Consider the following 22,221-nt stretch of genomic DNA (forward strand, 5'->3'; position numbering starts at 1 on the left):
GGTGCTGTTGCACCATGTCCTGCCTTGTTGGTCCCTGGATGATGGTTGGGTTGGCCACTGTGTGAACAGAGTGCTGGACTAGATGGAGCCTTGGTCTGAACCAACATAGCACTTCTTAAATTTTTATGTTCTGTTCTCCCAGCTGTCGGCCAAGGACCAACAAAGCAAGACATGGTGCAACAGCACCCTCTCACCCATGTTCCCAAGCAACTGGTGCACATAGGCTTACTGCCTCGAATACTGGAGATGGCACACAACCATCAGGGCTAGTAGCCATTGATAGCCTTTGCCTCCAGGAATTTATCTAACTCCCTTTTAAAGCCATCCAAATTGGTGGCCATCACTACATCTTGTGGTAGTGAGTTCCATAATTTAATTATGCGCTGTGTGAAGGAGTACTTTTATTTGTCCTGGATCTCCCACCAGTCAGCTTCATAGGATGACCCTGGGTTCTAGTATTTTGAGAGAGGGAGAAAAATGTCTCCCTATCCACATTCTCCATACCATGCTTAATTTAGTACACCTCTATCATGTCTCCGCTCAGCCTCCTTTTTTCCAAGCTAAACAATCCCAGATGTTGTAACTTTCCCTCATAGGGGAGATGCTCCAGCCCCTTAATCATTTTAGTTGCCCTTTTCTGCACCTTTTCCAGCTCTATGATATCCTTTTTTAGGTGTGGTGACCAGAACTGTACACAGTATTCCAAGTGTGGTCGCACCATAGATTTGTATAAAGGCATCATGATACTGGCCATTTTATTCTCAAAATAATATCTCCGTCAGTACAGCCTGCTTGAATGGCTACTGACAGTGGCAGCTGAAGGAGGAGGCGCCTTCATGAAAGTAGTCTTTAGCAGGACTGGTGGATTGCCCCCCCCCTCCCCTCCAATTGACTGTAGTTAGAGAAACCGAAACCGAAAGCCCATATCATTCAAGCTGATAGGTTAGAGACAAAGCCATTTTCATATGATGAAAAGCTAAAAAGAATACTCATGCTTGACTGGTAGGTAACTTCATTTTTATGAGACTGAAAGTTTAGGTTTAACATGTTTACAAGTATTTTATTTATTTAAAGTATTTTTATCCTGCTCAGCCAAAGAAGGCTCCCAGAACATCTTACAATCAATCATTAAAAAAGAAAGCCACTGCCTGCAGGTTTCCAATCTAAAATATATGGCACACAAGGAAAAGTTGATTGGGAGGGAAGAGGGAAAAAATAAGTAGGCAATAAGCAAGGCTAGTAGAATGGCCCTGCTACCCCTCTCATCTCTTAGGGTGTGGGGAGGCCCTGATGTTTCGTTTACCTACTCCTGTCTCCCTCACTCTTCCTTCTTTCCCAGTTGATGTCAATTAACCCTGGGGATGGGGCAGTCCAACAGAAGGAGGCTGTGAACAAGGCTGGTGCAAGCCTCCAATAGGCCCTAAATATAGTGCTGCCAATGCCCCCCCCCCACTTGCACACCTCCTGAGCTGTGCCCCAGCAGCCATCCCTCCCTCCTTCCTTCCTACCCTCCCTCCTTTTCTTTAACCTGAAGGAGGCTCCTCCTAGCCTGGTCAGCTCAGCTAGCAAAATGAAGCAGCGCAGCAGCTGGCTAGACAAGCCTGTATTACCCACACAGCTCCATCATAAAACAAACCTTTTCTTAACCTTACGTTTTGAGCAGCAGTGATCTGAACCCGTCAGATGAACCATCCTTTCATTGCTCCTGGACTCTCAATGGCTGTTCCCCCCCCCTCCCCATAGGCAGCGTCTGATTGGTTCAGATACTCCCACCGAAGTGACAATTGGTCCTGGATGCTTGCTTGAAGCTGTATATCATCAGCATATTGATGACACCCAACTCTCAATCTCTGGGTGATCTCTCCCAGCTCCTATTTATAACTGTTAAACAGCATCTGTGATAAACTCAAGCCTTATGGCACACACTGCATGTTAGTCAGCAATGAGCCAAATGAGAATAACCAGTGATGATCCATTGAGCGTGCTTCACTCAGGAGGCAGACCCAACACAACACCTGTTTAAGCTGGAGTCTCAAAATTGTGTGGTTGACTATCAAAAGCTACTTCAAGCTCCAAACCAAATGGAAACCATGGGTCCATTTAGATCAAATAATGCTAACCGTAGTTTAGTGCCGAAAGAGAAAGAGAGCAGGGAATCTGTGGAGAGGAAAGTAATGTGCAAGCTCAGAAGAACAAGAGGAGCAAGAAGGAGGAAGAATATGAACATCCATGAAGCATTCTAAATCTACCCATAATTAAAAGATTGAGCAGCTTTGCATTTTCACGAGGATTAACAATCATACTGGCTAGGAATGATGGAAGCTGCAGTCCAAGACATTTGAAGGGCACCAGCTTGGAGAAGCCTGATCTGTACCCATGGTATAGAAAATGCCATACCAATTGCAGCTACATAGGCCTTTTGGTTTCTAGCTTGCTTGTTTCTTTATAAATGCTCCTATACAGTTAGATTGGTATGTGTTCTACTTCCCTATTTTGCTTGGAATCTGCCAAACAATACAAACCTACTTCTGATCAGTTAACCTCCTTACAGTAGCAGAGTGTAAGTGTCTCCTCCTAGCACCTTGGCAACCTTAAGATCAGCAGTTACCTTGGAAGTATGTATCAGTTTAGGGGGAAAGCAATCATCAGAGAACCCTTTTTATTCACAAGGGATGTGTACCTTTAACATCTGGGAAATGTGTAATGTCTCCTATCAGTACTGTGAACCTTAATTAGCTACTTTTGGAAATGCTTATTATAGTGTGATGCAAAATACTGTTATTTTATGTCTGTCTTACACAGCAGCAAACATGGAAGGATGTGGAACAAAACCATCTTCAGGTCTTCAAAATGTAAGTTTGTCCTTAATCTACATCTATTATTTTGGCAATTTGGCTCATAATGTTCTGCAGCTTTCCTAAAACATTGTCACTTTGGATGAAAGGACATATACATGTAAATACACAAATGTAAGCAGCAGTTTTAGAAACAAAAAATGCATGACTAACTACAAGGATTGAATTACAGTGCAAGGGAGGACATCATATTTGACATGTTTGGCAAGTTAAAATCTATAAGGAAGATTAATTTGATTTGTAGTTGCTGTTAATAAATATTCCTTTTGTACTTTAGTATTTGGAGATAAGTATTGTTTCCCTTTTTCTTTCATGAAACATATGTGAATGTGATGTCTTGTTTCAGTATCGAATACCAAAGAAGGTATCAAACACACAGTCAGAAGATGCCCATTTTCAGTCCCCGTTGTCCAGACTCGGAGACACTCACCAGAGGGAACATCCATTACAAGGGGTAAATAGAAGCAATTTGCTCTCTACTACTTTGAAGGATTTGCAAAGAACTATGTTTGGATAAGCACATTATTCAAGTTTTGAAAATTAAATATTCTATAGTTGTTAAAAGGGTCAATTATGAATACAAGTGTTTCAGAAATACACCGAGACAAACACTTTAAAAAAATGAAAAAGGAAGAAATGGAAAAAAGGAAGAAACGAGCACTTTATCTGCAAGTGAAACACAGAGCTTTGGCTATTGGGTGGTATAGAAATGTAATAAATAAATAAATAAGTGTGAAACTTGATTGGATCAGGATAAGAATGATCTGTGGGTAATTGGGGTTCAGAAAAACTCCATTGCCATGGACAGATCGCTACTTAATAGGGTTTAGACTTTCTGGGACACATAACCGCTGCAGGAGTGGGGGACCTATTTGATTGATCCACCCTCGGTGACTATGGATCCTGAACGATTCATGAATGCTCTGCGGGACTTCCCAGGCACAAGAGCTGGCAATCCTGTCAAAGCCCTGGTTGATCTGTAGAATGGGGAGATGACCCAGGCAGTTGACACAGTTGCTTTTGCTGGGACTCGCACAACACTTTTCTCTATGCAGTGTGAAAACTTGACTCAACGGTGGAGTTTTTAGGAGGTACTCACCACACAACATGTTCCAACTCCACCGTTGTGTGAATGTGGGCTCCTGTGGTGTAGAATAAAACTCAACATGGCGTTTGATTGACAGTTCCTCTGCTCTCTCACTTCTCCCGGTCCTCCGGATGCAATCCCATCAGCTATTGCTGTGAAAAAAAAAACAATTCTGGAAGCTCTCGTAGAGCAGCACTTCCTCCTTTGGCCACTCTAGCCAGGGAACTCTGTAGCCAGTGGGGAAACTCCACTCAATGCAGCAAGAAACTCCATGGAGTCCTCCGGACAACACAAAACACAACAGTTGTGCAGGAACTCTCCTCTGCACAGCGTGGATATTCAGGGTGGAATGTTTCTAACAACAACAACAACGTGGGATGGAGTTTTCCCTCCAGACAACACATTTCTCAACGTTGGTGTAACAAGTCCACCATGGAGTTCTAAAACCATTGTTGAGAAATGTGTTGTATCAACTGAGCCTAAGCATCTTGGCTGATGATTAGACCAATGGTGGAGAAAACCATGGACCAAATTTGACCAAAAGTTCATAAAAGGAGGACGTGCACACAAAAATGTGTATATTAATGGAAATACAAAAGTTCATATTAGGGGAAATTGTTTGGAAAAGTGCATCTGTTAGGCCAAATTGCATATAAAGATGCTTATATTAGGAGAAATGCAGATGAAAATGTGTACGATTTTTGTGTGGACTTTAAAAAACCAAAACTAATTTGCAAATTGACGCAGAAACAGGAAGACACAAATTTAAGACAGGGAAAATGAGAAACTGAGGGAAAGTGAAACTTCATAGATTTGTCCATTGCTATAGTTCAGTAAAAAAAAAAGTATTTCTTTCATCGTGAGGTTTGGGTTTATATTTGGTTACACTAGAATGTGTTATCATTTCAGTAAAATCATGGAATATGTTAACATTTCTTTCTTTATTAATTATAGCACTTTTTCCTGCCCTTTAACCAGAAAAGGCTCTCAAGGTGGTTTACAAAAATAATTCTTAAGACAATCCCTGCCCACTGGTTTACAATCTAAAAAACATGACACAAAAGGAAAGGGGATTGGGAGGGCGGAGGAAAAAGAAAGCAACTCTAGGAACTAGATTCTGAGTTGCGTGGACACAGTGGAAGGGCTGCTGCTTCTTCCTCTCCCTCAAATAGCCTCATACAGATACAGGCACGATGACTTCTGCTTCCTTTCCTTCTGATGGCCACAGCAGCGACAGTTGGTAGCAGGAGGGAAGGGAGGGATTCTCGTCTTTATGCTTGTGCTTTTTGCAATTTCAAGGTATACCTCCTTCACTTTTCCATTTTGTGTTAATATTTTTTTATCTCAACTTCCTACCCACCCATTTCAGCGGACATCAATACAAAGAAATAAGTACAGAAGAGAAGACACTCGGAAGAGAAAAAGACACTGGGGGAAATGTTACATCGACGATGAAGGGTAAGCAGAGGATGCTTCAGAAATCAAGGCCATAATGAGATCCCAGTGATAATAGGGCGGGATACAAATGTTTTAATAAATAAATATTTTGGGTATTACAAGCTTATGAAGGTCTATTAATTACTCTAAACACTTTTTATTGTTTAGAGAGCTGCTTCTTGTTAGAAATAGTTACTGTTTATATGCAATGCAATAACAAAATTCTCTGGGCTGCTTACAATAATAATAAAACAATAAAACCAACTATAAACTTGTATTTTTAGAATAAGTATTTATACCACCTGCAGGTGGCAAATGCCTTCTTAGATGGGTTCCCCCATTACCTCACACAGGAGAAAATGTCATTTCTAAGGTGATGCCTGCTGTGATGTGTGTGCATCATCTAAAAAGGAAGTATGCATTTTTCTTCAGAATTCTTTTTGCTCGTATGGAGTTTGTATAAATTTACAGTACAATCCTATATTTCCATGGGCAGTTCGATGGGACTTCCTGCCAGGTAAGTGTATGTAGGAATGCAGCCTGAATTCCTTACTCAATGTGCAGTGCAATCCTGTATGTGTCTACTTAGTAGTAAGCCCCATTGAGTTCAAGAGGACATACTCACAGGTAAGTGTGTATAAGGGTAGAACCTAAAAGTTGTATAGTTAATCAAGTAACTGCCCTCTACGAATCCACAGTGTTCTGCAAAGACCAATGTGGTGGATTACAACCATATTAAAAACAAGCAACAAAACCAGCTAAATGCAATACAGTATATTAAAATAGAAACCTGACTATATGAGTTTAATCTCCAGCCAGTTTGGAATTGGATGTAAGTCCAAAAAAGTAAGTCTTGCAATACTTCTAGACAATTATTGGGTCAGACTTTGATGAATCTCTACAAGAAGATAGTTCCATGATGGTGGATCGTTGAATAATGCACTGAGAGGGCTCCTCTATTTGCCCTTGAGGCAAGAGATGATTTCTAACGTAAAGGCTGGGTTTAGACAATTGAAGCAGGTGAAGCAACCATCATGGCTGCTTCCCCCTGTATGTTTCGTGTGTGACTGACATTTGTGTTATTCCCCAGCACTGCTGGGTGGTTTGCTGTGTCATCTGAACACGATGCGTGGCAGGGGGGCTTCATACTCAACCTACAACCTCTACAACTTGAATTGTTCTGACTTTTATACTGCCTGTTTGGTGCATTCTCTTACCCTCCTTATTGCTTTATTATGATTTTATTAGAATGTAAGCCTATGCGGCAGGGTCTTGCTATTTATTGTTTTACTCTGTACAGCACCATGTACATTAATGGTGCTATATAAATAAATAAATAATAATAATAATATAATAATAATAATACGGCATGTTGGAGGTTGTAGGGTGGGTTCAACATTCCCCTGCCCCTCGCTGCGCACTGGATTCGGATGGCACACCACTCTGCACTGCAGCAGAGGGAATGAAGCAAATGGCGGTTGCGCACGTGCAGAGGGAGCAGCCACAATAGTGGCTTCCCCTGCTGCAACTGTCTGAACCCAGACAATGTATATAGGAACCTACTTTAGATTAGACTCATGAGATACTGTAGTACTGTACTATCGTAAACTAATGTTGCTTTAAATTCATAGTCAAATTACCTCTACAGCCGTATTTCTAATGTTTCATTGTTTTGCATGTAATAATTATAGTAATAATAATAATAAATTTTATTTCTTACCCGCCTCTCCGTTTTGATCGAGGCAGGGAACAACAGTAAATATAAAATACATAAAACTGAATTAAAATATAACATGCATTCTAAAAACATCTTAACAACCTTATGAACATTGAAATAGTTGTTGCACATTTAAAACCTCAATCTTAAGCATATTTACAGGTCTGCTTCCACATACACATAATGCCAGGTTTTTTGGTATTGATTAAATAGGCCCTTAATTGTTTATATGTCAGCGAAATAATTATTCGATATATAACCCAAGCAAAGTTTGGTACTCGTCTGTCAGCTATATTGGCTGATCGTTTCATATGGTGAAGATTTGTTTCTGATGTTTTCCTTACTAGCAATATATTGCTATGAAAATGTTTATTTTCTCTGCTGTAAAATCAGTTGGGTGTTAGTCCACCTCAGAGGAGAAATTGTGGTTAGTGAGTGCTGGGTAACCTCCCTGAGTTTCATCAGTCCTAGTTATTTTGTAGTGATGGGCAATGAGGTAGTTTGCTTGGTGAAACTGCTAGCAGCCAGTGCATAGCAATCCAAGGAGGGGGGAATTATGCTCTTACCTTTCAGTGTTGTGAAGCAGCAGAGGTTTGCCAAAGAAGTAGATTCCACTAACACAGTAGTGACATGTGGGGCAGTTCATTTGGTAAAATAGCCAGCAGCCACTATGGGGTGGTGAAGGGGGAGGGGAAATCCCACCTTACCTTTTGGTGCCATGAGGCAGCAGCGGAGAAGGGTACAAATGCTCAGCTGCAGAGTGTATATTTGTTCCTCTGGATATCAACAGATTGCATCTGCACTGGCACAACTAAGGCCATCTCTACACCTGCCTTTTTTCCAGGGATCGTCCTGGGATCATCCCTGTGCATGCAAATGACACACAGGGGATCCTGGGAGCAGGCAGAAACAATCCCTCCATTTTCCCTGGATAATCCTTAGGTGTAGAAAGGGCCTACCACATGCTGAAGTCTCGGTTATTCTAGTTCACACGCGTAGTGCTAAACCATGGTTTAGCCTTGCATGTGAACACAGCCGATATCTTTGTTTTATGTTATTCTTGCAGCAACTCTACCGAGGAGATAAAATTAGCATTAATACTACTCTTATTTAAATAATGTAGTTAAGTTGATAGTTAAAAGATTATAACTGGCTAGTGAACTGCTAGTGAACTGGCTAGTGAACAGGCAAGGGATGGTGGAAAGAGGACTCCCTCAGGGATGTCTCCCTGGATTTTGTTTCTTGGTGTAAAGCTAGTTTGATGGAAACTGGAGCTTCAAAGGGCATGGCAAAAGAGAGAGCATGTTTGGAACTGGCAATTCTCTATGGAGATTCTAGGTATAATTATAGACACCAAAGAATGTGTCTTTATACATATATAGATTTCATTAGGTTCTGTCCTATTTGCATTAGTTTCATTTTATTTTATGACTTAAAGCAGTATAATCTAATTAAATCATTTCACTTGCTTCTGTTGCCAATAGTTGTAGAGAAACGCGTCAGTTCTTAAATGTGACATGAACCTGAATCTATATCGCTGTGCCCATTTAAATTCACTTTCTTTGTGAAGTAATTTTTAAAAGTTGAGAATGCCAACAGTTACGTTCTCTATGAGATGGAACTGGTTTTTTTCCATGTAACACTGGTTTTTTTTTTTAAAAAAAACACAACAACCTTGAGAAGCGAGTGAATTTCTAGGACATAAAACTTGCTTTGTGTGCTGTTTTATATGTTTGCTTTGTATTCCTATTTAGATTGGAAACCTATCTAAATGGACACTTAGTTTTATCACATGTGCCTGAGACAGTTTTCGGTGTGCAGATTTGAAACTGATGGAGCCATCTCTTATATCTAAACTCTCTGAGAGTTTGCTTAGATGCTGTGATTGTGTTAAAGGCATGATTACCTGTAGGGAAACCTTGTTGTGATTCTGTATAGTATTCATATCTCTTCTTGGGTTTGAAGGCTTGTAGCTGGCAAGGAAAATCATCCCTGGGTTACAGTTCTAAAGTTGCTAAAGGAACACCAGTTCAACAGTCCCATAGACGCCCAACTGAATGTTTGAGGATATCTCAGAAAGGACTAGAAAGTAAGATTGCCACAGTCTCCTGGCCTCTCAGAATGGGCTGAGCTGAACCTAGAAGAATAAACTATGGCTGTAGTTCTGGAAAAGCGAGTTCCCTTCTAGGTCTAAGTCCTGATTTCTCTGGATTCCACTTGATCATTCTGTGACCTAAAAAATCTTCGGTATCAGCGCTTGCACATTTCTACACTGCTGTTCATAATCTTTCAGTGAAGATGTCCAGTGGACTTTTGTCACTTGTAAAGAATGTAAGACCATGGTGACATATTACACTGCAGGCATCTCTAAAGCGACCCTTGGTAAACCTTTCAGGCATGATTTGCTAGCACCATTTTAAAGAGGACTGCAGTGGTCAAGCACTCATTATATAGTAAACAAAGCTGTTTCAAGCAAGAATACATAGAAAGATTAGGTGTAGAGAGAACCTGAACTTCCATCTGTACACTAAGACCCAGTATATGTTCTTGGCCAAGGTCATCTAAATGAAAATATTGGGATTGTTACAGGAAACTTCGTTGAATTCATGTATCTTATTTAGACATCATTATTTATCATCATTATTATTATATGTATGGCAGGCAACCCAAAGTTACCTTGACGAATGTCCTGAAGACGGAAATAGGAAGAAAGTACATAAAGACACAGCTTATAACTGATGCTAATTTATCTCATGGTGTCAAGTTGCAGTCAGATCAACAAACCTCATCGTCTGTTGACACTGTAGAGATATGGCAAATCTTAAGCCCTCTTCACCAAAGCCTTTTTATATCTAAAAGGTATGTTCTGTTAAGTCTGACTGTCGCAGACATAATACAACTTTGCCTAGATATTATTAAAAGACATTGCATGTGATCATTTCCCATGAATAATTATTTTTTTGTGTTACACTGTTGTCATTAGCCATTTTCACTTTCAGTTTTGTTAAGGAAGGAATTTCCATCTAACATCTCTTGAGAGACCTAAGTTTAATTGTTTTCTAATAGCAGGACTAATTCTAGCTAAGCTATTGGGATTCTTAGATTCTAAGTTCTTTTCCTAATTATATTAAACAAAAGCATTTATTAACATCTGCAAGAGAACTTGGTTTCCAGTCTTCGCTCTTCTTCCAGTTGCAGTTTTTCCTCTTAATTTTTCCCTTCCACCAGCACCATCGCTTGTATCTTCTTCAATTCTCCTCTTTGCAGAGAAGGCATAATTATGTTACCAATAGCAACTTGTCTGTTCCTTTGTGAAACCCATAGGACACTGTTTTGCATTGAAAATATCCTTTGATATCTCAAACCTATAGTGGAGCATGAAAAATAATTAACAGATGAGACATGTGAAGAAGAATGCAGAGCAGGTCTGTCAGCGGGCTGACATTGTTGGGCATCTACTTGAGCCCATGTCCCATGCCTACCACCAAAGCCTCCTGACCCTGCTGCACGTCATCACTGCTGTGTGTTTACCTTACCTCTCCAGGTGAGCAAGCAGTGACAGGAGCAAGAAAAGGAAGCAGCAGCCTGGGTGAAGAAGTTCAGGGCAAGCAAATGGCTGAGAGCAACAGCAGTGAAGAAGAAATGAGACTAACCAGGGAGGTAGACCCCCAAGGGTATCTTACTCAAGGGTTCCCCAAAATATGCAGAGAATAACTAGCAAAGTCAGATCACAGAAGATGGTGAACATAGATCATCTTCTGAAACAGTGATATTTCAACTGTGGGCCATGTACCACCAGAGGTCTGTAAGACACTTCTGTGTGGAAGTAAATGAGAGCATAACTAAAATAATTGTGGAAAATGTTAAGAGGCTTTTTTCAGAAGGGATAGTGAACCTAAGATTAGAGCTGTACTTCATCCTGTACACCTATACTGAACCTACTAGTGAAGTTAATGAAAAAGCATTCATCCCGGAATAATAGTGTCATTACTGACATTCGTCTCAGTGACTGTGGAGCATATAGAAACTTGGTGTGATAAAAAATAGTCTAAATAAACAATAAACCTAGTAGTGCCTACCTCATAATTGGCAAAGCTTCCACTCTCCCTTTAACCTGTCCACTGCATCTGCATTGGAATGCAGAGCCCTGAAAGAACAAGGCACATTTTAGCCATGAACCATGATACAACAAAGTTTAAGTGTAACGAGTCTAAAAGGTCGCTGGGGCTGATATGTTCAATCAGCACCTTCGTAGTTTACATAGTTTTCATAGTTTAGTCATATTTAGAAAGTTGGATGAGAAAGTCTTGTACATTTGGAGAGATAACCAACCATCTCTGCATAGGCATATGTTGGCTGCTTCTTTTCTCCAGTAGCTACGATTTACACATCCAGAAATATCAACCCAGGACTTCTTAAATTGATGGCAAAAAACTACAGTTAATTAGGATTGTGTTACTCATTTTTGATTACACTGTCAACCAGCTGATAGTTACGTAAATACTAGATCTGCTTTTGTTGAATGCTTTTTCCTCTGTTCGAAGTGGATTTTCTTAGCTCACTACAGTTTTTATGCATGCTGCAATTTTGCACGAAGTTTAATGAATTTAAACATCAAAACTGAGATTCCAAAGGCAACATAAGACCATCAATATCACTTCTATTTGATCTCAACCTGAATCTCTGCTTGGGAACACTTCCCTTACTTGTCACCATCTGTTTTCATTCATTATTGGAATCTTCTTGATAGTTATATTTAATAAAATTCAAGATTACTGAAACAGTTACGCTACAATAATTCAACAAAACATTCCTTTGATGGGATTCCGAATATTAATTATTATATGTATGGCAGGCAACCCAAAGTTACCTTGACGAATATTCTGAGGACGAAAGCAGGAAGAAAATATATGCAAAGACATCTTTTAACTGATGCTAATCTATCTGATGCTAACAAGTTGCAATCAGATGAACAGCCCTCGTCATCTTTTGCCAGCCTAGAATCATGTCAAAAAATAAGCTCTCAACAATGCCGTATTTTATCTAAAAGGTATGTCATTCAGCACAGTATTTTGATGATTTGATATGGTTGAAATCAATGTATAAGGGAATATACATTTGAAGAAATAATAAAACAGTCCAACCGAAGTTATGCACTAGTGATTTCCTAGTAATTTCAGCATGAGAGAAATAGGCACATGCTTAACTCACTGACTGAAATCAACGGAATTTAAAGTAATTTGGGGTGTATTTAACTTAACTTTGGCTTTGTTTATGTGTGATTACGAGCATGTATGCATACTCTGTTAGTTCCTTTTTCAGCATGTTGTTTTCGTTCATAGCCATCCATTGGTATGAGTGCTATAGAGAAATACACATTGAAAATGTTTTGAAGAAGTTGAGATCCAACAGTTTCCTTCCACCAGGTGGCAAATCAAATTTCACATTAATAGACTAAATCCTCCATGCCCCTGTGCCCCCACCCCCTAATCTGTTCTGAAGGGTTGGGAACCTTCTGGAACATATTAGGGGGGCATGTGGGGGAAGGAGAACTCCTGTTGTGTGAGTGGATGTCTACTTCTGTAACATTGGAGTTAGCCCAGAGAATCCACCTGTATTTGATGGTTCCAACATAATGTCTTGCACCTGTATTTCTCCAAAAGCAGTTCCATGTAGAAAAACATTTTGTCCAAATTTTCTTAAAATAGAGATATGTATTAACATTAAAAGAAATTGGAAGCTCTCACAATATCCACACGCATAAGCAAAAATATAGAGCCTGAAGTTTAAAGGTCCTAGTTAAAGTATGAAGAACAGTATAGTGTATTAAGAATTCAGCTACTCAAATCACTGTTTATTATAAATAAGTACTTGTATGATAGTTCAGTTACACCAGAAACCTAGAATTCCAGTTGTCACTTTGTGTAATATTTCTATGTTAGCTTATGGCAAAAGCTGACTCACCCTTCATTTTTTAAACCTTCTCTTCCATGAGGTCTCCTAATGCCCCTCGTTTAAAATGACTGAGTTTTGTTTTAATAGCAGTATTTATTTATTGGGATATGTATTGCTATCTGATGTTTTCTTGTTTCTAATGTATTTTATGTTTTATGATTATGTAAGCAGCCTTGCTAGGACTATGCAACATTGGATCACTAGGAACATTGGATCACTTTTCAGTGTTAAATTATTTTCATTCAAAGGAATCCATCCCTGAGTGTCTTCCATGAGGAAAAGAGTGGTGTTGGAAGGATTTAGGACTTTAGAAGCAGGAGTCCTAAATTATTTTCCCCGAAGCAGCAGGTTTGCAGTCTGGGTGTCCCTTCTGGATCTATATGTTCTTAGATGGTCAGGTGGTGGTGGTGGTGAAAATAATTGGCAGTTTAGGCTTAGCACCGTTTTTGCAGTTTTCTGGAGATTTCAGACCTGGCTTCTGTAATTCATGACACACCATATGAATACATATCTATTCATAATTAAGCCCCATTGAGTTCAGCATGCATAGGATTGCAGCCTTATTCACCACTTCCAGTTTAGGTTATTGTAATGCATTTTAAGCAGGAGTGCCTTTGAAGATAGTTCAGTCATCTCAGTGTGTACAAATTTCAATTGCCAAGGTGCTAATTGGCCCTGGTAGACTGGAGCACATTAATGAAATCTTGTTCTATCTAGACTGGTTACGAATTTGTTTCCAGGCCCAATTCAAGGTGCTGATTTTGCTCTTTAAGCAGTAAACATTCTGAGATCAGAGTATCTTAAGAATTATCCTTCTCCAGACCCCCAAATGCAGTCCTGTCCAAGCACTCTGATTCATTTTGGACACGCATCTCCAAGTCTTCCCATTGTCGGTTGTGAAACAAGTGGGCTCCAACAAATAGTCTTCTTAGTGGTGGCACTTAAAATTTAGAACAGCCTTTCTAGGAAGGTTCACTTGGCTTTGTCACTGCTTTCTTTTGGGCAGGTACTAAAGACTCTCTTATTTCAGCAGGGGCTTGTTAAACATTTGTATGCTACTACTTCTGATTCTGGTTTGTTTTGACTATTTTAGTAAAGTTTTATCTATTATATTATTGATCATTGATTTCTGTGAGCTATCTTGATTATAGAAAGGTGAAGAATAATTACTAAACAGAGTAAGTTATTTTAACATATTTGATCAGCCTGTCCCGTGCAAAAATTAATTGGGGCCAGTTATTGGGAGTCTATAGGGAGTATCCCGTTCAGCACTAGCACTAAACTAAATTACATTGCGATAGTATAAGCTATCTCTAATGCAGCACCAATGGCATTTGCTGGCTCAACAGGTATCCCAGGGTCAAAAAGAATAATAAATGAAGAAAAGGAATTCCTGAAAGAAGAAGGAAAGTTCAGTACTGAAATTCTTAAACGTTGCCCTAAGACGTTCATGTCGAAGTGCCTGCCAACAATGTTGCCAATACTGTGACATAAGATTGATATCACCGCAACCCATTGCTCCCCCCATTCTGATTTAAGAAACTTTGGTCATATATATTTTTGAAAATGCATATTCAGAATAATTTGGAATGAATTAATAATAATCCCTGGAAATGGGGCATCTATATTTGTTCTTAACATCATTATTATTATATTTATATTCCACCTTTTTCCCAGTACTGGGACTCAAGACGGTTTACAAGTTAAAACATGTACAGTTAAAACCTATAACTATAAATTTACAAAAGTTAAATAGAATTATACCTGCAGTAAAATTAAAAACATTTTAAAAAAATTAAAAACAGTAACAGATTAAAAAAAGTAAAAAAAAAAGTAAAAATTCAATACATTAACACAGGTCCAAAGCCTGCCGGAACAAAAATGTTTTTGCCTGCCTCCGAAAGTGTAGCGAGGGAGCCAGCCTAGCTTCCCTGAGAAGGGAGTTCCAGAGCCTTGGAGCAGAAATAAGAGAGAAAAATTCAACAATGTTTTAAAATTAGTAACAAACCTAAGTTTCACAAGCCTAATTGCACCAACGTAGTTTTCATATCTTTCTTGTTTCTTTTATTCCATTGAAAAGATCCCAGCAAATCAACCTCAAGAAATGTTTTTTTATTCTTTATTTCAAAGTGTCTGTTTTTCTCATTAAATTCATTCCTACAGGTGACAGACGTAAAATTTTCAGAAATTTTGAAACTATAGAGAAAAAAACCCCAATTTTTCCTTAGGTTGGTGTGGTTAAATAGAAATTTTGAGATGAAATTAAAAATAAGCATTTCAAATACTTTGTTGCTTTAGGACAACTTTCCTCAACTTGGTGTTCTCCATATAATTCGGATTTCAGCTCATATCAGCCTCAGACAGGATGGCCACTGGTCATGAATGTTGGGCACTGTGGTCCAAAACATCTGGAGGGCATCAATTTGAGGAAGGTTGCTTTAGGGATTTTAAGCTACCTTTATGTTCCTAAAGCTGTATTATGTATAACTTGATTTGCTGATAAAATTATTGTTCTATTTGAAAATTTTAAAGTGAACTATGGGTTGTTAAAGTGAACTGAGTAAATTGTACTTTAAAAATTTAATATACCAAACGAGATTGATTTTATGAGCAAGCCAAGTTATACATAACGTGTTTTAAGTTCCTAGTTTATATCTGACCAGCAAGTAGTCCCTGAAACATCTCAATCATCCTAGAAGCCAGGAGAAGCAGGGACAACCGGAGGCAGAGGAATACAAGTTCAGAAACACAAGACTCTAGGCTCATCTGCACCAAGCAGGATATTCCACTATGAAAGCAGTATGAAAGCGGTATATAAAAGTCAGGAGCCACACTACTGCTTTATAGTGGTACTGAAGCGCACTGACAACTGTTGGGGCCATTGACACATCCACACCAAGCAGGATATTGTTAGATCAATGTTCTTTTCAGAATCTGAGGCTGATATGAGCTGAACATTGATCTAACAATATAACACTACGAAAGTGGTATGAAAGTTGTATTTGGTATGTGTCAATGGGCCCCAACAGTTGTCAGGTCACTTAAGTGTGGCTCCTGCCTTTTATATATCACTTTCATAAGGGAATATCCTCCTTGGTGTAGATGAGCCCTCTGTAGACCTTAGGCCAAACTGTAAAAATGTACACATTTTGTTCCATATTTTGATAATGATGACTCTATTCACATGTTAGGAAACTGAGCATGACTTGGAGCATCCAAAAATTTTATCAGCAAAACATGCATTCAGTCAATAATTTTAATAACAAAATTGAAGAAATAAATATGCTGAGAATTTTACAGAGAGGATTAAAAACATTTTTCTCCATAGCTGCAGTATTTCTGGATATTTTACATCTCTAGTCTTTCTGTAAAAGTCTTCGTATTAAGTAGTTCTTAGAAATAATTTGGGAGCAAGGGAGTAAAGACTTGGTAACAATATATAAGCTATTCAGTTTTTTGGGGGGAAAACAAAAACGATCCTTGGAAAACACAGAAAAAATCTGGCTTTTTTGTGGGCCTTCACATCTTTACTTCAGACTCAGAACAAAGCTCCACCAGAGAGCTCAGAAGCACACATGGAGTGTCAGCACAAGTAAGGGTATCATCTTCTGCTTCAATTTTTAAAGCAGTGAGGACACCAAAAATGACCAACTGCATGTGTAAAGAGCTGCTGGAACAGATCTTCCAACTTCACTTACTCCTTCAGAACCGGTGTATCTACATTTCAAAGCTGAATTATAATTCATATTCATGTAGAAAGTAGTTTACAGAAGTTAAAATTAATTGCACTATATTTGATGAGAATATTGGCAAGTCATTCTGTGTTCTCCATATAACCTGTCAAATTGCAACCAGGTAGGGATCGTTGGGCCTGTAGATATGTCATTAGAATTTGCACAATTATGACTCCTCAAAAAAGGCCCAACACATGTATAGACCCAATTGAAGGTGCTGGTCCATACCATTGGTACCTCTTTACATTGCTTGTCAACTTGCTAGCTCTCCTGCAGTGTTATCATGTGATGTCAGTGGGGGATTTCCTGCTGATGAAAATAACAGCTTCATAGCAGGAATTTTCCTCCGGACCGGAGCAGGGAAGGAAAGGCTTAAATTCCCCCTCCTTGCTTGCTGTGATCCTAATCAGCACACACACAGACACTGCAGATTGTATTTAAAAACACACATGCTAAATGCAAAGGCACATTTTACGTCGCACCCACTTTGGCCCTAATTCTTAGATTTGCGTATCACTGAATTAGTAAAGCTGTGTCTAGGCTGTACCACTTCAGACTGCAGCTTGATGGATATGATAAAATGTTCATTCAAATCATCATCATCATCTTCCTTGCACTTGGCAAACTAGCAAGCCAGGGAGAAATAGAGGATATAATCTTTCAACTAGGCCTTAATATCAGTAGAAATATAATAAAAGTTAAAGGATACAAAAATATATTTTACGTCAAATTTTGAGTTCTTTAAATTGCTAAAACAGTGAAAGGACCATATAGCGTAAATAAGAATATCTTCCTTTTTTTCTTTCTGACAAATGAGTTAAATTAATAGCAATTTAATATATTTGAGGCCATTGATTTTTTAAAAATATTTAAATATTTACTTTTCTAACACTAGTTGTTTGCAATACAAACCTTAGCTTAATTGCAGCACAGTCCTATGTATGTTTATTCAGATCTAAATGGTAACCATATTATCCAAATTATTGTTACAATTTTTACTTGACATAAGAAATAGATTATATGTCTTGTTGAGTGTTTGCTTTAATTTTAATGAGCATTATGAAAGTTCCAAATCAGGTAAGAGGTTTTAGCATTATGCAGTATCTATAAAAGCTTGAAATATAGGGAAGATTAATTGCTGTGTTTTTTCCAGGTATCAAAGAAGGCCAAATGACCAGAAGCCATCTAGAGATGCACAAAATAATAATGCTTTGCTGACTCTAAGAAGATGTGATGTGGTGCTAGAAGGTTTGCAATTAAGAAATTTAATGCATTTCAATATGTGAATAACATTTGAACTAATTGGATTGGCTGAGATAAAGTTCTTCTTTGTTGTTGAGTTCTGAACTCTTGGTTATTCATGGTTAACCCATAGTTAAATAATACTGCAGGGTTCGCACATAATGGCAACCCACAATTCAAAAACTACCTATACTCAACCTGTATTCTGGGTCGTTGATACATGCGAATCAGAGAATAGAGTGAAACAAGATGATTATTTCCCCTCAAATCTTTCAATATATTTTATCTTTGGTATGGTAATTATTGTTGTCTTGATTATGAGTCCAGAACTGAAGATGGTAACGGCTTGCGATTATTTAATAAGGTAGAAAACTTTTATTTTTTATGTCCCTTAAATCCTTGGTGGACCTGGGATGGTTTAAATATTATGCTATGATTAGGAAGAAGATGCAACGTTTGGATGGACAGAGGGAGGTAGAGCGATAGTTTCCAGAGTCAGAATTCAACTTGGAACGAATGAAAATGTTAGTTTTAGTTTTAATGTAGATTTTTAAGCCTGAGGTCCTGCGTCTAAAGTAGTAAAACAAGTATACTTGAATAAAAATATGGCTATATTTACCTTTTACTTTGTTGATTTCTTTATTTTAAATAGACTGCAGCATAAAGAATAAAGAAGGAGATCGTCCAGAAAAAGAAAGAAAAGATCCCAAGAATACTTCTCCTGGTTTGAGGGAGGCAAGCTTTCAAAATAGTGAGAGCAGAAAAACAAGGCGTGATGTTTTTCCAAATCAGCGGAATGCATATTCTCCACAAAAATCACCACTGGCAAGCGTATGTAATTTTTGCATGTCTGGGTTGCAGTTAGATATAATGCATACCTACATCAGTGTAGACTAGGACAGGTCAGGGAACCTTTTTCCTATTTTCCCATTCACCTTGGTCAGAACTTGTCAGGGTCTGCATTTCAGAGTCAAATATGGGCAGGGCTGGGCAGGGCAGGGCAGGGCAGGGCAGGGCAGGGCAGGGCAAGTTAATATGACAAGAGCTGTGCGCACGCGCGTGCACACACACACACACACACGCCTGCCAGCCTGGGTGCATCTCCCTGCTCCTTGAAAACTAGAGGAGAAAAAGGAAGAGAAAGACCAGACACAGGGTAGTCTAATGTTCATTGTCACACAGTCCCTCGCCGCCTGAGTGAGAAAGAACATGTGCCATCGCTCCATTGCAGCACCATGTACATTGATGGTGCTATATAAATAAATAATAAATAATAAAATCCCCCCTTCCATTTATTGTGCTGCATGACCACCCCACCCCTTTCCTTTTCATATGCCCCCTTCCCTCATTTTGTAACACCCCTTCTCCTTTCCTTTACTGCTGCCTCATCAGCTTTCTGGAGAAGCCACTTGCTTGCTAGCCAGCCAGCTCTCGCTGAGAGGGTTCTTAGCGCAAAAGGCAGATAGTTGAGAGGAGCCACCTGCCCTTTGTTGGATCCCCTCAGAGCAAAGTAGAGGGCAGATGGCTGCTCCAGAGAATCTCCCTGGACACACTGTCACATTTCCAGAGCAGGAGAGTGGGACTGGTGGAGCTCTCTAGAGCTAGCATTCCTGAGTGGGCGGCTGGTCCAGAGACCTATGCCAGCTCTGTTCTTCCACTGTGGCAAATGCTATGGTGGGAGAGTGGCTGGTGGGGATTTCTGGAACACCCATTGGATGAAGGAGCGGGGGAGAGAATGGCACAATTTGCCTCCTGAGGCAGGGGATTCACTCTTGCCTGATTGGAGGGCCAGCCCATGCACCTCCTTGACTCCACGTAAGTATCTTTTTCTCCCCAGGAGGCAGGCAGGCGTGGTCAAGAACTGGACTGCAGAGGTCTTCCTACGCCAGGGGTGGGAAAAAAAGTAGGTGTCCAGATGTATTGGACTTCAGCTCCCAACATTCCTGGCCATTGTCCATGCTGGTAGGGTCTTATGGGAGTTAAAGTTCAAAACATCTGGAGATTTACCTTCTTCTACCTCTGCCATAGGCTGTCTCCCCAGGGCACATCCTCACATGATTGGATTTCTGAGCTCCCATTTTTGACTGATGGTTTGCCTGTCTCCACTCTCTTTCTCTCATCCTCCTCTGCAAAAGTGGGACTAGATGGGTCTTTGGTTTGATCCAGCATGGCCCTTCTCATGTTCTTATATTTTAGGTCTCTAAGCAGGCCTACCCAGTTGGTTTTTAAGATGTCTGACTGTTATTTTAATAATGTATTAGTTTTATATGTTTTTAATCACTTTTATGTATTTTATCGTATTTTTGTATTCAGTGTTGTTCCCCGCCTCGATCCAGAGGGAGAGGCGGGTAAGAAATAAATTTATTATTATTATTATTATTATTATTATTATTATTATTATTATTAAATCTGGTGTCGCTTGGGTTCCTCTCATAGCCATGCATAACTCCACAGGAATGGCAAGGGTAGCAGGAGGGACACAGCAACCTTGAAGGCACGCCTTGATATCTCATTTGGAGGTTTACTGGGGCTCAGAGGCCTCCATGTATCTTGCTCCATTCCGCATTGATTGGTCCTTTGCGCTATCGCTTGTAGTCCATGTGTCTTGTTGTAGGCAGTGGTTCTTGTTTAAAATGTGTTAGTAATTCTCAGGGCGGTACACAACAGCGCCATTCCAGCATCAATGAAGTTGTGCTAGTGGAAATCAGGATCTGAACTAAGCACAAGGAGAGAATCCAGCTAAGTTCCACTTCCTTAAACACTTGCGCAAGCGCTTTCAGGTGATCCTCTAGCGCGTGCCTTGCTAGTGCAATGCACAAGCACTTGCGCAACTGAAAATTTGGCTGATTTTGAGTTTGCGGAATGACACTTTGAACAACAAGTCAGCATGATTTTTAGAAAAGTTTCATTTTATGTTTTTGTAGGAAGAACAGAGGATAGAACCAATTCAATCACCTGGCTGGAGAGGCTCAAATGAAAATCGGCAGAGTCATCAGCACAACCCTCAGCAGGAAAATATTCCCCAGCCTTTGGAATCGGATTGCAGTGAAACATTCATCCCCACTAAACAAGACACTGCCGTAAGCTGTCCAGGTGAAAACAGCTCAAACTCTTCTCCCAGGAGAAAGCAGCATTCTGCCACCAATAAGGCCGAGCAGATTTCACCGCTAACCAGCTCTGGTAGGAAGCAGAAAATGCATATAATTCTGCGCCTGAAAGAGCCGTTGAATAGATCAGAAAGAAATAAGGAGACAGACGATTCAACTGAGCCAAGTATGTAATTGCAACTCCCTTGCTTTAAAAACTTACATAAATATCTTATCAGTTCAGTTTTACACCATTTCACTTTACTTTTTCTTTGCTTAAGTTGTTCTTTCTAGTGATGAAGAAGAGGGAAGTACTGAAACAAAAGATCCAGAGAGAGATTTCCAGACTGGAAAAGGCCATAAACTTAAGGAGAAGAAGAAGAAAGAACAAGAGTCTGCACTACCTTTATCAAAAGAGTTATTGCATGGTGTAACTGAAAGCAAAACTGAACAAGTAATAAATCTTTGTTCTGTATGCTATCTGTAAGAACTTACCCCTCTCTGTACCATGCAGGAATGATGGCTCGATATATTTATTACTAGAAGCTGTATATCATTATAGTGTCTTCCTTTGATCAGCCTTATATGGACACACCAGTTTTAATCACATTTTCAGTGGAACTTATTTCCAAAAGCTCTGCTTAAAAGAGTTACAAGCAGACAGTGAATCTGTATAGATTGTTCAAAAAACAAACAAAATAAAAACACCTTTCCAAGCACATACTTAGATTGGCCTGGGGGGACATAGGATCTTTTGGTTTGTGGGTTCCAAGGTCAGAACCAGGGCTCCAAACTCAGAGCCAAGAAACCCTTATAGCTGGCACAGTTCTCTTGAAAATAGAGCACAGAGGTGGGGTAACGGGGGAGATCCTGGGGGCGTAGAGGGGAGATGACCGCAAAAGTTGCATTATGCAGCTTTTTATGCGCTGCGTGGCCTTCCCCCTCCCACTTTGAAGCTCCCTGACTAAACAGGTGAAATAGTCTGTGTAGTAAAAAGAAATGCAGGGTGGCCAGATTATGGAGGCAAGGATCACTTCTGTGTACCAGCTGACCTGCATTGGATAGTCGTCAGCCTCCAACTTTGGGGGCTGACAACTATCCCCGTAGG

The 22,221-nt window shown here is 39.6% G+C and overlaps 1 protein-coding gene across 3 annotated transcripts in view; it reads left to right on the forward strand.

Annotated features, from left to right (window-relative positions):
* Nucleotides 1-22,221, forward strand: part of SENP7 (SUMO specific peptidase 7) — a 42,884-nt gene that overhangs the window by 1,554 nt on the left and 19,109 nt on the right. For 2 of the 3 annotated variants that reach the window (XM_063126875.1, XM_063126876.1), the window contains exons 2-10: nucleotides 2,803-2,852; nucleotides 3,202-3,309; nucleotides 5,312-5,400; nucleotides 9,758-9,955; nucleotides 11,952-12,146; nucleotides 17,939-18,033; nucleotides 18,680-18,858; nucleotides 20,952-21,300; nucleotides 21,395-21,567. In XM_063126875.1, the coding sequence (XP_062982945.1) occupies nucleotides 2,811-2,852; nucleotides 3,202-3,309; nucleotides 5,312-5,400; nucleotides 9,758-9,955; nucleotides 11,952-12,146; nucleotides 17,939-18,033; nucleotides 18,680-18,858; nucleotides 20,952-21,300; nucleotides 21,395-21,567 (1,428 nt within the window). In that variant the 5' untranslated portion in view covers nucleotides 2,803-2,810. The remainder of the gene's footprint in view (nucleotides 1-2,802; nucleotides 2,853-3,201; nucleotides 3,310-5,311; nucleotides 5,401-9,757; nucleotides 9,956-11,951; nucleotides 12,147-17,938; nucleotides 18,034-18,679; nucleotides 18,859-20,951; nucleotides 21,301-21,394; nucleotides 21,568-22,221) is intronic. The other variant, XM_063126877.1, reaches the window with a different exon arrangement.

The sequence above is a fragment of the Elgaria multicarinata genome, chromosome 5, assembly GCF_023053635.1.
Source record: "Elgaria multicarinata webbii isolate HBS135686 ecotype San Diego chromosome 5, rElgMul1.1.pri, whole genome shotgun sequence".
Classification (NCBI taxonomy): domain Eukaryota; kingdom Metazoa; phylum Chordata; class Lepidosauria; order Squamata; family Anguidae; genus Elgaria; species Elgaria multicarinata.